This window comes from Acartia tonsa, chromosome 2 (assembly GCF_053477335.1).
Source record: "Acartia tonsa isolate MP-2025a chromosome 2, ASM5347733v1, whole genome shotgun sequence".
NCBI lineage: Eukaryota > Metazoa > Arthropoda > Copepoda > Calanoida > Acartiidae > Acartia > Acartia tonsa.
In genome coordinates this window covers 34730685-34748036 of record NC_137261.1, presented here as the reverse complement: position 1 = coordinate 34748036, position 17352 = coordinate 34730685, and the positions used below count along the sequence as shown (strand labels likewise).

At 30.3% G+C, this 17352-nt stretch overlaps 1 protein-coding gene across 8 annotated transcripts in view; it reads left to right on the top strand.

The window, feature by feature from the left end:
* The window catches only part of LOC145311659 (sodium channel protein 1 brain-like), a 209137-nt gene that overhangs the window by 106243 nt on the left and 85542 nt on the right, over positions 1 to 17352 (top strand). For 6 of the 8 annotated variants that reach the window (XM_080150616.1, XM_080150618.1, XM_080150613.1 and 3 more), the window contains 8 exons: positions 2239 to 2335; positions 3714 to 3725; positions 4909 to 5057; positions 7320 to 7393; positions 9208 to 9348; positions 9576 to 9633; positions 10275 to 10387; positions 12213 to 12254. In XM_080150616.1, coding sequence (XP_080006742.1) covers positions 2239 to 2335; positions 3714 to 3725; positions 4909 to 5057; positions 7320 to 7393; positions 9208 to 9348; positions 9576 to 9633; positions 10275 to 10387; positions 12213 to 12254 — 686 coding nt within the window. Of the gene's footprint in view, positions 1 to 2238; positions 2336 to 3713; positions 3726 to 4896; positions 5058 to 7319; positions 7394 to 9207; positions 9349 to 9575; positions 9634 to 10274; positions 10388 to 12212; positions 12255 to 17352 lie in introns of all 8 variants that reach the window. The other 2 variants (XM_080150617.1, XM_080150614.1) reach the window with 2 other exon arrangements.

Below are 17352 nucleotides of genomic sequence, written 5' to 3'. Positions count from 1 at the left end.
CTGCAAAGGGAAAATGAATATTTTGTACACCCACCAGTCAAAAGTACCAAAAGGTGGGGCACTGCTTAGACCGACAGATACTTTTTACTAACCCGCAGGAGGGTGTATCATTGTGTGGATATTGCCAACAAGGTTACTTCAACAAAAGGCGTCTATAATGTTTTTTTATTGTTTACTAATGACAAATTAGACGACGAGACTTCATAATATTTTTCTTTATATATGATTAAGGAAATACAGTGTGATTTTTATGAAGTAAAAAGTGATGGTTAATTTTATCCACTTTCCTCTATCAGAAATTATTCATAAAAACCGTAATGTCTTCTTTTACGTAAAAGTTTAAACCAGAAAAAATTATTTTATGGTTCACATTGTCACAACAAATTATGGCTTAAAAATCGGTAATTGAGAGGTCTATAAGAAATATCAAACAATCAATTAACAAAAATACATAGGCATAATTTATTGAAAACTGTCAATGAAGAAAATGAGATCTTGATGAATGATATCTGACAGGGGTAAGTGGGTTAAATTAGCCAATATTTTTTTTAAATAAAAGGTTTAAGGAGGACAACATTCTGTATCTAAGCAAAAAAAGTAGGAATAAGAATACGGACAGGGAGATGTAAAGTACATTTGTTAAAATAAAGAATAGAGTTATTGGAGAGAAAAAATCATGAAACTTTTATATATTTCTTTTTAATATTTGTATTTTGTATGAGGACTGATAGAATGACAGTAGAGTAAATTGTATACTGGATATACACTTTAATCTAATTTTGATACTTTTATCCACAAAACTTTTAAAATTGGACTAAAACACCAAAGTTATTGGTAATTCTTTAAAATTTATAAAAATGCTACCTGTCCGTTCATCCTTGAATACAAAAATCCTTTAAAATGGCCGAACAATTTGTTTTGATATTCTTTATTTTAAAATTAGACATAAACACCAAAGATATGGGGGAAAGTTTGAAAAATATAAAAATATCCAAAAACATGCTAAAAAGCAGACCGACCGTCATGGTGTTCTATAGTTGATTAAGCTCCTTGATGATAGGAATGCTGACAAATAGTTTCAGCCATGTATCATAAAGAGAAGCCAAGAAAATCACGTTTCTCCCATGTTGCCTATTACGGACGGACAGACGGACATTTGGAATTATAGAGTAGCTTCGCTACTAAAAAAACGTATTATATTCTATTGCTTTAAAAATTGTTAGGAAACATAACATATACCAAATAGTGGATGGAATAGCATAACAGTCACATTTGGTATTCCCAAAAAGGTATACAATTTTTATATAATCTGCAGATTATAACATCTATTGATTGGAAATTTTGGATCTTAGGGATAGGAAGACCAGAGACGTACCCACCTTCCTTCTTGCACTGTACGTTGATGTTTCTAGGAGTGACATTAGTCGAGTCTAACTGTACTTGAAATTAAATTAATTGCTTATTGTCCCCACCCTTACTCCCTGGAGGCTATCAGTTACCAATATTACCAACAACTGCCCCACCCCTCCTTATTTTCCATTTTTTTAATAAGAGGTAGAGAGTTATGTGCTCAACAAGGCACTTTGAGGGACAAAAAACTTGCTCGTAGTCCGTTTGTTCTCATTTAACCTTCTTGTAAAGTTTTGCCTTTTGAATTGGACGATTTTTTATTTGCCCAACTCATGCTTATGCATGAAGAATATGATATAAATATTGAATACTGATGACATTCCATATTGTTCAAAACATAACAAATAATAATAATAATATTTTTGCAGACAGACACAGCTTATACTTGAGTAAATATTTACCAGATTATCTCAATTTATTAATACCATTATTATCCTATATACTGGCTGTGTGTTTGTTGATTGTGTGCCAGACAGAGTAAGGATGATTATTGAAAGCGAAGCTTTTCTATATATCTATATTTTTTCTATTTTTCTATATATTTATCATTCTTAATAGCCTCTATGAGATTTTCCATAAAAAAAAGGATTTTACTAAACTTTCTTTTTTATGGTTGACTTAGTATATCTGCAAAAAAATATTTTAAGACTTGATATGGAAGAGGCTTGTTTTAAGTAGAAGGACAGACTAATTCAGCTACCTGAATTTCAGGATAAGGTTGGATAAATTAATGTTTAAGATTACCTTCAAGGACATATCTATCAAAAACGAAAAAGTTTAAAAAGATGAAGTTTAATATTTAAATGTTGAATTTAAATTTTTGTCAGGCGAAATTTAACATCACTGTGCCCCTACAACAAGGAAACACTCTCTCTCCCACTTGCTCAACTCCTCAGAGAAGTGTTTCAGAATTTAGCTCCAGCAGGTAAATATTCTCCAAGCACTAATATCAGAATCATTTTCATTTTTCCTGTACGAAATCTGTTTCTAACGGTGAAGTAAAAAGTTCTAGTATAGATTATTAGGAATTATTTGAAAAATAAACATAGTTTTCTGTGATGAAAAAGTTCAGGGAATTTTTTTCAAAATAGTAAATGTTCTAAAAAATATAACAATTTAATAATTTATGAGAAAAAAATAGGGTAAAGTATATTTGTTGATTCTCAAAAATATTTTATTTTAACATTGTATTCTAAACCAGCCAAAGAATTTATTTTAAAGCCATGCTTCATATTACCTGATTTTATTCCTTTTAATTGGCCTAAAACAATGATTTTTTACTTTTATTAGGGTCATTTAAATTAGATTTTTAAGTAATTTAATGAAACTTTCCAAATTTCCTTTTTATAAGTGAATAGAAATAAACATTTTAAGTGAAGAGCCTACAAATATATGAGTAATGCATTTGCAACTAGGCTGAAAATCAAGTATTTCAGTGTTTTATTGCAAATGTACCCTTTAAAAGTTATATTTAAATTTTTTAATTCAAATTCATTACTGCATCAAGATCATTTCTTAACAGGATAGAATAGCTTTTTTAGTGTGTCACAAAAGATAAAACATGTACTCCCACAATTTCAGGTTCAAATATTTTCAGAGCTTGATCTTTAAATCGTTTATAGGTGATTTAAACCGGGGCGATTCATTCAGCGCACCATCAAATTATTAAATACCAATCTTTAAATCGAATTTGCATGGGCGATTTGGCGCGCCCTGTGGCGCGGTACCGGCGCGGCAATGCCACTCACCGAGTAACATTGCCGAACCAAATCGGAGTGATTGATTTAATAAATAAATATTTATTTTAATTACTTTAATATTTTATTGCAAAACTATCGTGAAAACATTTTTATAGTTATTTTTAAAATAAATTATATATTAATATTTTATATAAAATACCATACTGACACGGCATTTTATATAAAATACCTTACTGACACTGCTTAAGTAATAAAGTTGTCCTGGCGCAGATTGATATTTTAGTGAGTGCGCAAGCGATTTAACAACACCGCGCCGAAAATCTTTTACAAATCAGGTGCGCTGTGGCTTACCACCAGCGCACCTACGGTTCATCTCTGAATCGCCCCGATTCAGCGCACCATAAAAACGATTTAAAGATCAAGCTCTGCTCTTAATGACAGTTTATATTGAGACATAAGGAAATAAGAACAGAGGAAAATAAGAAGTCTTGGTCTATAACCCTTTTAGGTGCTTGGAATTTTCAATAAAATTTTAAGTCTATTTTAGCTTCCAGTAAAAAAAAAATATTAATAACTTTTATTGGTGATTTTTACATTTTGCAGCCATCGAACAAGGTTAGAATAGCTTAATTTAAAATGCTTTTACACTTTGATTATATAATATATTATGCTTAGACACGTATTAATCAACTCATGCAATAAACAAGACTTGCACACACAAGGACATAGGAAGGGGTAAGATAATGGAATATCTCATTTATAAAATTTTACTTGCATTATTTTGATGGGGAAATAATCATTACTTATAGAATTATATTAAAGTTTTCTTAGTTTTAAGAACGAATGATAAATATTTAAAAAAAAAAAAAAACAGATTGTTCTAAATGTAAATTTGTCGAGGGGAAATAGTTTTACTGCGAATAAAAAGTTCAAAATCTAAAACAGGTTTTCCTCTTATGTATGGCAACTACGTCATTGTGAAAAGAAGAAAATGTTTTGATACTGCATGCATGAGAAATATTACAAGTTTTATTTTAATTAAAATACAGGACTTGTTTACTAAGGGTGAGGCATTTATTTAATTTATTTCAAAAGGCCTTAAAATGGTAATGATAATTTTTAAAAATAATTTTATATAAAAATCAAACCTTAGAATATTGTTCTTTAGTTAATTTGAGTAAAAAAGATATTTCTATCATCGTGGTTAAAGCTCTTTATAATATTTTACAGACTCTATTCCTGCTGTCAACGGACAATAATGTCCGATCCTACAGCAGCTTAAGTATTCATTTTCATTTAAAATTGTTCTCTTTTTTCTGAGCAAGGAAGCGAAGTACAGCATTGTGGTAGTAATGTAAGATGTTAGAAGTCAAAATAGGAATTGCTAACAAATACTGGACCTATGTAATTGAAATTTCTTGGTCAAAAACTCCAAAGAATTTTAATCTTGATGCAACAAATATTTTATTTGCCTAAAATTAAACAGGTTTTGATTTCTTCAGAAATTCTTTAAAATGTACTTTGTTGATACGATTTATTTTGCTGAGAATTTAAAACCTGAAATAATTTTGTTCTTCATGGTCTACTGGAAAAAAACAGACAATTTAAATTAAATAACTTCTCTCTAATATGTTCAAGCAACAAAAGAGAATGTTTCAAATTTCAAATTAACTAGGAACTATCTGTTTTTGCATCCTTATAATTCAATTATTGCATTTATTATTTTAAATTAAATGCTTTACCCTTATTAAAATCATGTGATCTCTATTTAACTCACTTTCACTAGACCTCAATTAAGGGACAGCTCTGTGAACGACAGTGGAGTTGTTGGTGACCACGATCAGGACAGCCTCTACGATCTTACTATCGGCAACGTGGAGATTATTAACTGCAAGGAGAAGGAGAGAAAGCCAAGCAAAATTGATATTCCTTTCGTTGTCTCTATAGGTAAGATCAACAAATAATAACTTTTTAGAGCGAACCTATTTTTTTTATATCTATGTACTTTGTTGATATTTTGTATGTCGGTAATGTTCAAGTTCTTAAAAATTAATGTCATTCAATCAATACACTTACATTAATAATAATGTCTCAATAGCAGACACATAAATCATACCGAAAACAGATAAAAGTAACATAATGACGTAATAATAGCAAAGACATATGTAGCATTTTAACAGAAAATTCCCTAGAGAAAAAGATGACAAATTATAGAAAGAAATTTACACACTTTGTTTAATTCATGTTTTTTACTTTTAGATAATTTTGTGATAATATATTATGAAATTGATAGTAGCTTAAAAGATGCTTAAATTAACGACCAGAGCCATCCAAGTACAGGCTGACCAAAAAGGAGATGATTTCGAATTGTAAATTGTATGGGGATATATTGAGAGAAATTGTCAGTGAATAATCAAAAATGAAGAAAAAGGGGATGATACAGAATAAAAAAAAGGTTGAAATCTTATATTTGAAACAAGAGTGGTGTTGACCGATACACACCGTAGATGTGAATATGAATAGATTTAAAACTTTATCAACTTTGAATCCAAACAATTTTTGATAATTTAATTTTCCATTCTAAATAAACGTAAACTGTTTGTTTCTAATTGTTTTTTTATTTATTTGGCAAGAATATTTGTTTGCATCATCTTCTTTGTTTCTGCATTACCTAGGCTTAAGTTTTTTGTTTGTTTGTGCAATCATTGGCACACAAACATATGTACATAAATATTGGCTACTAATACCTTATTCTAAAAACTTATGTTTCCCCAGCCTTACATAAATAAAGAGAATTATGTAAGTTGAGGAAACCCTAACTCCTAGGCTAGCATCTTAGCTAGCCTAGGAAATTTTATAGGATTTTATAAGATTAAAAGCTCTTGATTTAAAAGTTACCAAGTCAAACAAATCAATTTTTTTTTGAGTTATACTTTTGTATAAATAAAAATTGATATAGGTTAAGAGAGCTGTTTTTTTAAATATTTTATTTAATTTTAATTATTGAAAAGGGGAAAGTCTCTATTCACTTTAACTTTATCAATCAGTATATAAGAAAACAAAGAAATAAAACTGAAGTAAAAAGAGTGAATGGATATTTTCCTCTCATTCTAATGTATAATTAATTATATGTACTCGACAATGGTAAAAACAAGTTTCTCAATGACATACTAATACAAATAGTACATTTAAGAAAATATTAAATTTACTGGTATATACTGATTCATGAACCCAGTAATAGTGTCGGACTGATTATGACGTAAAAAAAATAATTAGCCAATGAGAGGCTTCTATAAATTTTACCATTGGTCAATAATGGCCTCTCCTTGGCTAATTTTTTTTACGTCATAATCAGTCCGACACTATTACTGGGTTCCTGATTCATACAATATCGTACATCAAACACTTTGTTAAGTTCAAGCTGTATCAAACGCAATAAAATGTTTGTCAATTATACTAAGAAGAATGTTGTCTCTCTGTCAATTTGAAGATAAGATCTTATTTTATAAATATAAATATATCTAATTATCCTGCGTTGGTTTAAGCTATTTTTTCTCAGAGAGTTGGACACCCACCCCTCCCCACCCTCCAAAAAAAAGAAAAAATGCTCCTTCCGCAAAACAAACGAGAGGAGGGTGGGAAACTCTCGCCCCACGTTCCTAAATTTTAGAATAAAATTTTGTTTAAAATCAAAGGTAAGCTTAAACAGATAATTGTAGACAGGGTAAGGAGAAGAATAAACTACTTTTATGTACAATGGAACAATCCAAAATTACAGTTTTTTTTACATTGGTAGGCGATATAGTAAGGTTAAGGCGAGGAAAATCAGGAAAATAACCTAAACATTTATGAAGCTTACTTTAATAGTACAACCTGTTAGGTTCCGCAATTTCCGAGACCTTGAGTTTTAGAGAGAAAAAACTTTATTGTTTACAACACTGTATTATATGACTAGCGGCTACGCCCCTAGAACATCTAGAAAAGTCGTCCCAGCTCCCCATTTTCAATTTGTTTTTTTAAAAGAAAAAAAATAAATAAATAATTTATTGGGGGGAGTCATTTTTTATTGATAGGGTTAAGATATCCTCCAAAAAATAGTTAAAAACCTTTCCTGGACCTATATTCATTGTAAAAAGGAAAATATCGCTTCAGGGGTTGAAGCTTACTACTTTATATAAAAGGACCTGTACGAAGAAACATATGTTTTAGAAACTGGTAATGATCGTAACTGTTCTGGTTGTCACTACTGCTGCCTAGACTACAAATGTTGGCTAAAAACCCAGGTAAGTTTATACTTTTAAAAGATGCTTGCAGCGATGGTATATTTGTTTTAATTCTGATTTCCCTAGGACAAAAATTATCACAAATAGAGATATTTTAGAATAGGAAGAAAAATCCTGTGGGTCCTAAAAAACTTAATCTATTCATGAAATGGATTTTTGTGTGTAAATAATTAATCATTTTATTTTTAAAAGCGAAGCTTTTCTATAATTAGGGTCGGTCCGTCCGTCTATACGTCCTTCCGGAACGGATTGCTTTTTTTGTTAATTTAGGCATGTCAGAATTGTCCTATCGATTTCAAACTTTGCATGGTGAATCCTGAAGTAGATTTAGAAAGCGTAGCAACTCTATAATAACTACCAGAATGTCCGTACTTCCATTTTGAACATGTTGATTTTTTACTTTTTTATTTACAAATATTTTTGTGATCTAATTATCTGATTGATCTGATTTTTGGTATACTGATTCCTGGGACAACAAAGTACGATATTAAAAGCGAAGGAATTATATGATCAAGTCCTAAAAATGTAAGTATCTCCATAAACAATATCCAGAATCAAGCAGTTTTTCATCAAATTTACTTACAATTTTGCTTCGACCCTTCTACATTTATATTATGATTATTTAGTTCTGACACTATAATGTTAATGTACGTTTGTCCTACCGTTTCAGAGCTTCGCTTTTATGATGTTGTCATCCTTGTTAAAATATTGTTTAAGAAAAATGTGAGTTGTGAGGTATTGCAGCGTATGCGTGTGTGGGTGTGTGAGGTCGTGTGTTGGTGTGTATGCCATGAGTGAACAAAAGTTGACTTTAACCTCGTTTCTAAATTCTTTTGTTTAAAGAACTGTGAAACTTGAGCAAACTTTACATACAAAACCATAGAATACGCTAGAATACAAACTAATACCAAATACATTAATCAAACACTAAGATGATAAAGAAAATTGAAAGGAAAACTTACCTATAAATTATTTCTTTCGGGCGAGGCTGCTGTTCATGACATTTTTACGTCATGTTAGGTCTAATAACTAAGGACCCAATCTATCCTTTTCTGTACAAACCCCCGGCTTGTTGAGTAAAGTAGCACCAAACAGACAACCAACTCTTTTATTACACTCTTATGTCTGAAAGTACTACCTAGGCAAATAAATGAGTTACACCTGTTTTGGGCCAGACCATTCCCCCTACATTGTCTAATATCATCGCATATCTGACAAAGCAGCAAAAAGAGCCATTTTTAACGTTTCTAATTTTGACGCGGCGTTGAGTACTTTCTGCTCCTTTGACATTTCTACCAATGATTTGACGTGGCCCTTCATACATAAACATTAATCCATGTAGAATATATATGGGTAAAAGACAGAAGTAAAATTGATTTTAAATGTTTTATAGACTTGAAATTTTATCATGACTTTTCAAATATATACTCTACATGCAGCATAGAAGTAGCATTACTTTTGGTTGGGACTTGAGCATACAAAAATCATTACGAAGTCATAAATTGTCCCATCGATTTCAAACTTTTCATAATAAATTCTATTTCAATTATTTACGATTTGAAAAGCGTAGCAACTCTATAATCATTACCAGAAAGTCGTATTATATAGTTATCATATTCATCTGATTTTTGGAATGATGATACATAGGAAAACAAGGTCTTATGTTATTAGCGACACATATCCTTATATAGTATCATGTATTTACGCAATATTGCAACAAACTTATGTTCAATTTGTTCAGACTTACAAATTAATTTTCTGTTTTTCTTTGAGTTTAGATAAAATGTTGCATTAATTTATTCAAAATTATCTAGGATATTCTGTACAAAGTGATCAACGACTCGATATTTGACTTTGTGGTGACCTTGTGTATTCTTCTAAACACATGTTTTCTTGCCATTGAACATCATGGAATGGGAGAGGACCTTCAGTATGTTCTAGATATGGGTAACAAGGTAGTCATATTTATACATAAATGGAAGTTGCTGGATAAATGTTTGTGTCTAGTAGGATGACCTGAAACGGATTGACCTACCTGTCTATAATGCTCAGGGAATAGATAGGTTGAAGGAGAGGTATAAAGATAAAAACAATGAAAATATTTGTACACATCCATCTAACATAAAATTTATTTTTGATGATAATGAAATATAAAATTTGTATATAATTTTTAATACTTTAGGTGTTTACTGCGTTTTTCTTATTAGAAGCTGTTCTGAAACTAGCCGCACTTAGCAAAGGTCAAGCCAGGATTTAATGAGAATTAACCTTTTGTTTATTTAAAGTTTAATATAATTGGAAATATCCGCCTGACAGTCTATCCGTCTGTAAGCTACGTTTTTGAGAAAACTTCATTTAAACAAGGAAAATTGACGGTTTAGGCAATTGACACCGCAGGGGCTAGAAATAGGAGAAAAGCTACTAGCTCATTATAGTTGTTGCCATCCATGTTTCTATTCTAATAAAGGTTAAATTATTCAAATATAGACAAATAAGATTGTAAAATGTATTTATTTGTATTTAATTCCTAAATGTACATTCCATATAATACTGTGTATATCTATACTTTACCAATACTTAAGCTGCAAATTTGATTCAGATATTTTCATGGATTTTTTTTTTTAAATTTCCAAATATTCTTTTATATTAAATTTAGTTAGATAACCAACAGCATTGCATATAGTAAATAAAGTATTAATGTAGAATTAAAATGTCCGATACCATCTTTATTTATTTGAATTTGAATGGTACATACTCTTCTCAGGGGGCCTAGAGACTTGGGTGCATTAAGTGGATAAAATTATTATTTACACAAATTCAATTTATTGGTAGAAAATTTAAGAACTTAATCAAATACTATTAACCCTGGTTTATTTCCCAGAATATTTTGGAAATGGTTGGAATATTTTTGATCTTGTGATTGTAGCAGCCAGTATAGTTGACCTGGGTCTCGAGAGTGTTGATGGTATCTCTGTACTCAGAGGAATGAGACTGGTAAGGTTTTTTTATAACCAGAAACTGGACGGCTCCACTCTATTTCTGAGTAAAGTGACATCACTATATATATCTTAACCTTTTTTTACCATTTAAAACTACGTTTTACGATTACTTTATGGATCTAGAATTGTCCTTAATATTGCAGTACTTTTATCTTGGGGAAAGCTATCAAATATTATTTATGCGGGTATTATGGTTTTAAATGAGTAGATATGAATAAAAGATTGGGGATATATTCTTGCAACCCTTACACGGTATTTTTTTAAAATTTCCTACAGAACTGCATTAATAGCAAAACTAAGACAATTATGTCTATAAACAGAGAAGCCACAATATTCAACATGAACTTTTGATAAGAGCAAAATTTAGTAAATTGATGCACGGAAATTATAGAAAAGATTGTTCTATATTTTTTAAACAATAATAAGTCAAGTCACAAACAAGATAATAGAAAAAATATTAGATTTAACCAATCAAATAGTAAGTGAGTGTTTGCAAGTAAATTTAATGCGTTCTGATATATGTACATATATACATTTTTGGCGGTTACGGCGGTAAAACGGCGGTTGGCGGCGCCATTTAATATTTTTATATGTTTATTGTTGCTCAAGGATTTACCAAAAAAAATTATAGGTCTCTAGCTGTATTAGAAGAATTTATTTAGAATTTTTTCTAAATTTGGTGCCACCTAACCGACTTTGACCGGACGCCACGACCGAAACAGACCAGATATCCTTATAAGATTAACTCTTGCCGACGTATAAATACTAAACTTAAAAAGTCATGAAGTCACAACTCTCTATCTTACCTTAAAAAAATGACATTGAAAAAACTAGGGGGAGGTCAATATGACCCCCCCCCCCCCGAATTGCAAGGGTGATAAACTGCACTACAAAAAATGCTTTATTTTTATTTCTATTTACCAAGTTTATCTGTTGAATTTTGAGAATACTGTCATTGAATTATAATGAGTGCGGTGTGTTGAGTAAATGGTCCCATCATAGAGACATACAGACAAATATATGAATTAGAACAATCATGCAGATAAAAAATAGATAGTTTTCTTATAAAACCTTTTCAATGACAACAATACTACTTATGTAATCAAATATGTGATCTGGTAGTGAGCCTTCTTATGTTTGTTCTTATTCTAAATAATGAATGGACCAGTAGGTTTTTCCGAGCAGGGGGTAGGGCCCACTACGGTAAGAGCTGCTCGCATGTGTAACAAAAAGTAAATTTTGGTTTAAAGATACAAGAGAGGATTTGATTGGTCCACATTTAACATTCACTTTTTAATATTTATCTAACAAAAATCGCATCATTAAAATAAAAATAAGGAACATAGTATAAATATTTTTTATTGAAAAGGCAAAGCATTTTGATCTGCTGGACTATGTAATATTATTATTATTATTACATTGCACCAAACTACAACTTTATACTTCCAAATCTTAACGATAAAGCCAATAAAGAAAAATAGTATTTTTCTCTAAAATCTCATGGAGATAGTTCTTTAATAAAAGTAAGAGGATGTTTGTGTGTGTCTGTCTGTACCAAGGTATATCGCTAACCGCTGTCCCTATATGGTTCTCCTTGTCAAATGTCTTTGGAAGGTTTTTGCTATTCAGGGGGATGTTATCACCACCCTCACAAGAGAAATCTCTCCTAGATGAAAAAAAAACCTTTTCCCATCTCCAGTGCCCATGCTAAAAGTGTTGAAAAAAGCAGGGTTTGATATCCTTCGAAACAGACAGACCGACGCCTATCCTGTTACTTTTATATAAGGATTAAATAACACTAACATGATCCATTTTTTAAGATGAGAGTATTGAAGTTGGCTCAATCTTGGACAACTATGAAGGTAATGCTTTTTCTATCTAGTAAACTCAATGAAGTTAAAGGTTTATTTTTTGTAATGCACGGTTGTATTGGGTTCGAAACCATTCCGTTTGTGTTAGCCAACACAGACTTTGGGAAAACTGTCGGACAGATTTGTAAAATTTAGCCTATGGTTAAAGTTATTCGATTTAAAAAGTATTTTTTTCCTGTGTTTTATTGCCATTTTGAATTTGATAATGTTAAATATTTTTATAATTGGAGGATTTTGTCCTTAAATTTGGAAGATTTTTTTTATTTCATAATTTTTGAAAATTTTGAGGGCGTTTTACTAAAGAGATGTCGCATTAGTACGTTTGTCGCATTAGGACGTTTGTCGTTTAGGAGGTTTGTCGCATTAGGACGTTTGTCGTATTAGGACGTTTGTCGGTGTACCATTTTATTTACGGAGTCAAAGCAGTTTTCTCTTTCTTTTAATTTTCTTGAAATGATTATCTACAATAATGCATCTATCAGAATTGATCGTTAGTAGTTATATATTTATTGTTTAATTGAATAATAGAGTGAAAAATGTATTATTCAGTTCATGCTTTAATTTTATGATAAATAATATTGACCGTCTAATTTTTATAATTTTCTTTTCTTCGGGAAATAAATCAGTCAACTAAAGAAAATTTAGTTTAGCATCATTTTATTCGGATCATATGAAGGAAATGAAGTCATTCCTAAAAAGGACAGAAATTCCCTTCCTTGGGTATAGGAAGGCTATTTCCTTTCCTTTTTCTTACAAATTCTCAGTAAGGAAGGTGATTTCTGTCCACTATCTTACAAATTCTCACTAAAGGAAGGTGACCTCTGTCCACCATCTTACAAATTCTTCCTAGTTCTTAAAAATTCTTCCTTTTCCTTACTATTACAACCATGTTTAATCAATCTACCTTATTTTACCAAATTCTTCCTTATTCTCAGAAATTTTACCTTAACTACACAAATTCTCCCTTATTCTCAGAAATTTTACCTTAACTACACAAATTCTCCGTTATTCTCAGATAACTTACCTTATTCTAAGAAATTCTTCCATATTCCAAGAAAACCTACCTTATTCCCCCAAATTCTTCCTTATTCTAAGAAAATCTACCTTATTCCCTCAAATTCTTCCTTGTTCTAAGAAATTCTACCTTATTCTAAGAAAATCTACCTTATTCTAAGAAATTCTTCCTTATTCTAAGAAAATCTACCTTATTCTCCCATATTCTTCCTTATTCTATGAAATTCTTCCTTGTTCTAAGAAAATCTACCTTCTTCAAAGAAATTCTTCCTTATTATAAGAAAATCTACCTTATTCTAAGACATTCTTCCTTATTCTAAGAAAATCTACCTTATTCTAAGAAATTCTTCCTTGTTCTAGGAAAATCTACCTAATTCTCCCAAATTCTTCCTTATTCTAAGAAAATCTACCTTATTCTAAGAAATTCTTCCTTATTCTAAGAAAATCTACCTTATTCTAAGAAATTCTTCCTTATTCTAAGAAATTCTTCCTTATTCTAAGAAAATTTACCTTATTCTAAGAAATTCTTCCTTATTCTAGGAAAATCTACCCAATTCTCCCAAATTCTTCCTTATTCCAAGAAAATCTACCTTATTCTAAGAAATTCTTCCTTATTCTAAGAAATTCTACCTTATTCTAAGAAAATCTACCTTATATCCCCAAATTCCTCCTTATTCTAAGAAAATCTACCTAATTCTCCCAAATTCTTGCAATATAACGGGGTCCCAAAGTCAAAAACAAATTTTCAGCGCGATCTGACCACCTGTTCTTGAGATACGATGACCTGGTGTCCTTAGTACCTACAGTAAGATTTGAGAAATGGTTCGAATCCTTAGTAAATTTGGTTAAAGTCCAAAAATATTTTGACACTTAAAATAATTTTCAAATATTTGATCAAAATTATTTGTCCACTTGGGTATTTTTTCTTCAAAATTTTGACTAAGTGCCAAAATATTTCATTAAGGATTCGAACCATTTCCCAAATCTCAACGTCAGTGCCAAGGACACCAGGTCACTGTATCTCGAGAACGGGTGGTCGGATCGTGCTGAAACTTTGTTTTTGAGTTTGGGACCCCTATATATTGAAAGAATTTGGGAGAATTAGGTAGATTTTCTTAGAATAAGGAAGAATTTCTTAGAATAAGGTAGATTTTCTAAGAATAAGGAAGAATTTCTTAGAATAAGGTAGATTTTCTTAAAACAAGTAAGATTTTCTTAGAATAAGGTAGAATTTGGGGGAATAAGAAAGAATTAGGAAGAATAAGGTAGAATTTCTTAGAATAAGGTAGATTTTCTTAGAATAAGGAAGAATTTGTTAAAATAAGGTAGATTTTCTTAGAATAAGGAAGAATTTGGGAGAATTAGGAAGATTTTCTTAGAATAAGGTAGAATTTCTTAGAATAAGGAAGAATTTCTTAGAATAAGGTAGATTTTCTTAGAATAAGGAAGAATTTCTTAGAATAAGGTAGATTTTCTTAGAATAAGGAAGAATTTCTTAGAATAAGGAAGAATTTCTTAGAATAAGGAAGATTTTCTTAGAATAAGGTAGATTTTCTTAGAATAAGGTAGAATTTCTTAGAATAAGGAAGAATTTCTTAGAATAAGGTAGATTTTCTTAGAATAAGGTAGAATTTCTTAGAATAAGGAAGAATTTCTGAGAATAAGGAAGAATTTCTTAGAATAAGGTAGACTTTCTTAGAATAAGGAAGAATTTCTTAGAATAAGGTAGATTTTCTTAGAATAAGGAAGAATTTCTTAGAATAAGGTAGATTTTCTTAAAACAAGTAAGATTTTCTTAGAATAAGGTAGAATTTGGGGGAATAAGAAAGAATTAGGAAGAATAAGGTAGAATTTCTTAGAATAAGGTAGATTTTCTTAGAATAAGGAAGAATTTGTTAGAATAAGGTAGATTTTCTTAGAATAAGGAAGAATTTGGGAGAATTAGGAAGATTTTCTTAGAATAAGGAAGAATTTCTTAGAATAACATAGAATTTCCAAGAATAAGGAAGAATTTGGGGGAATAAGGTAGATTTTCTTGGAACAAGGAAGAATTTCTTAGAATAAGGTAGAATTTCCTAGAATAAGGAAGAATTTGGGAAACCAAGGAAGAATTTGGGGAAGTAAGGTAGATTTTCTTAGATTTAGGAAGAATTTCTTAGAATAAGGTAGGTTATCTGAGAATAAGTGAGAATGTGTACGGAAAAGGTAGACTTTGTTATGAAAAGGTAGAATTTGGAGGAACTAGGTTAATTTTCTTAGGATTAGGAAGATTAAGTGAGATTTAGGAAGGTGATTTTTATTCTCTTTTTCAGATATGTGAGAAAAAGGAGAGTGATTTTTGTCCATATTTCACTTATCTGAGAAAAAGGAAGATGATTTCTGTCCTTTTTGCAATGAAATTTCTGTCCTTTTAAGGAATGACTTCATTTCCTTCATATGATCCTTTTATTCAATATTTTTAAGCGGGAATTAGGACAATTTTTCTTGGGGGTTGTTACATACTTGGGGCTCGCGTTTGCCCCCTATTTGGGGTCATGAAAGAAAAAGGCACTACGCCAGGGGACCTTTGAAAAGGGGGAGGTCATATTTCCCACCTTAGACGCATATGCATAAGGCGGGAACCTACAATGATAGGCTAAAAATTCACAGTTCATATGTCATATAAATTTGGGTTCCTAGACTACAATAATATAGATAGTCAATTCGTTGACGAAGAGGGATAGTGTAATGAAATTTTTAAAGATTATGTCCGCAGACAAAAAGAAAAATTGCCATTACAGTTATAAAGCATGATAACCATTTTCTTTATACAAGTAGTACACTTATGAGAATCATGGTAAACTTTATAATGACAATCTCATGTTTCAAATCTTTGTTAGCATTACCTTATAGTTTATATTTAGATAGATATAATGTAACATTACAAAAAAAAATCGTAGTATGAAAATATTTATCATATTTTGTTTACTATGTAAATATGAGGAAGTAAGGAATTGAAAGTGCCCAAAACTCTGCACTCAGTTCAAACAAAGAAAATCAATTTGAAATATCATGAAAGTTGTTTGATATTGGTGAATGTGTGGTGTTGGTATTCTCAATACATACAAATTTACAATCCATTATTCAACAATTTCTTAAATCATACACAAACAAAAACTTATGATTATAAAAATGACTCTTTCGGTATTCCTTTTCCCTATTTAATCTATCTTAATTGATAAGTATGTCATAGGTGTATCGTCAAAGAGGCATGACTAAGTATTGTTTAATTTTTAAAAGAAACAGTTTTTTTTATAAAATATATCCATAGAGAAAATAATAAAAGAGAGGAATCGAGGTATTTGGAGGACTAGAATAGGCAGTGGGCCTAGAGGCCTGTTTTGCGCTATTGCCGCGCTGAATTTTATTGTTATTCCACCACTTTTCAAAATGGGAATATTTTATAATAAGATGTAATTTCTTGACAATTATAGTTGCTATTTGAAGCATATATCTTATTTTTATAGGATGATATGGAAATATTTTGAAGTATTACCAATTCTGATGAAACCTGATGAAAGAATATAAAATCATCATTATTAATTTCTCTTAACTTGGCTACAGACTTTAATCATTACACACATTATTAGTTTATAAGATTTATATTGCAGTCTATCTAACTTTTATTTCTTAATAAATAAACGTTTTTACAAATAATTATATGAAAACTTGATTGTAAATCATAATAATCAGGTTTTCAGTGCCATCTAGCTTTGGATATAGAACTAGAATATCATAGCAGTTATCTATTTTTATTTTGTGTGTAATTTTCTTGTTTTGGATTTTTGTCACTAAAGGGCCAAATAACATCACTATAAAATGTTAAAAATATTGTAAAAATAAGTATTGTCTTGGAAAAAACATAGATAGCATTACAGTTTATTCACTAATTTAGATTATTTAGTTTTGAAATATTTTATTTAATATTTAGCCTTAGTTTTCATGTATGTCTTTTAAGTAGACAACTATTAGTAAACATTTAAAAGTTTTATTATGGTAATTAGATTTCTCGTATTCATTTGAATCTGGTGGATAG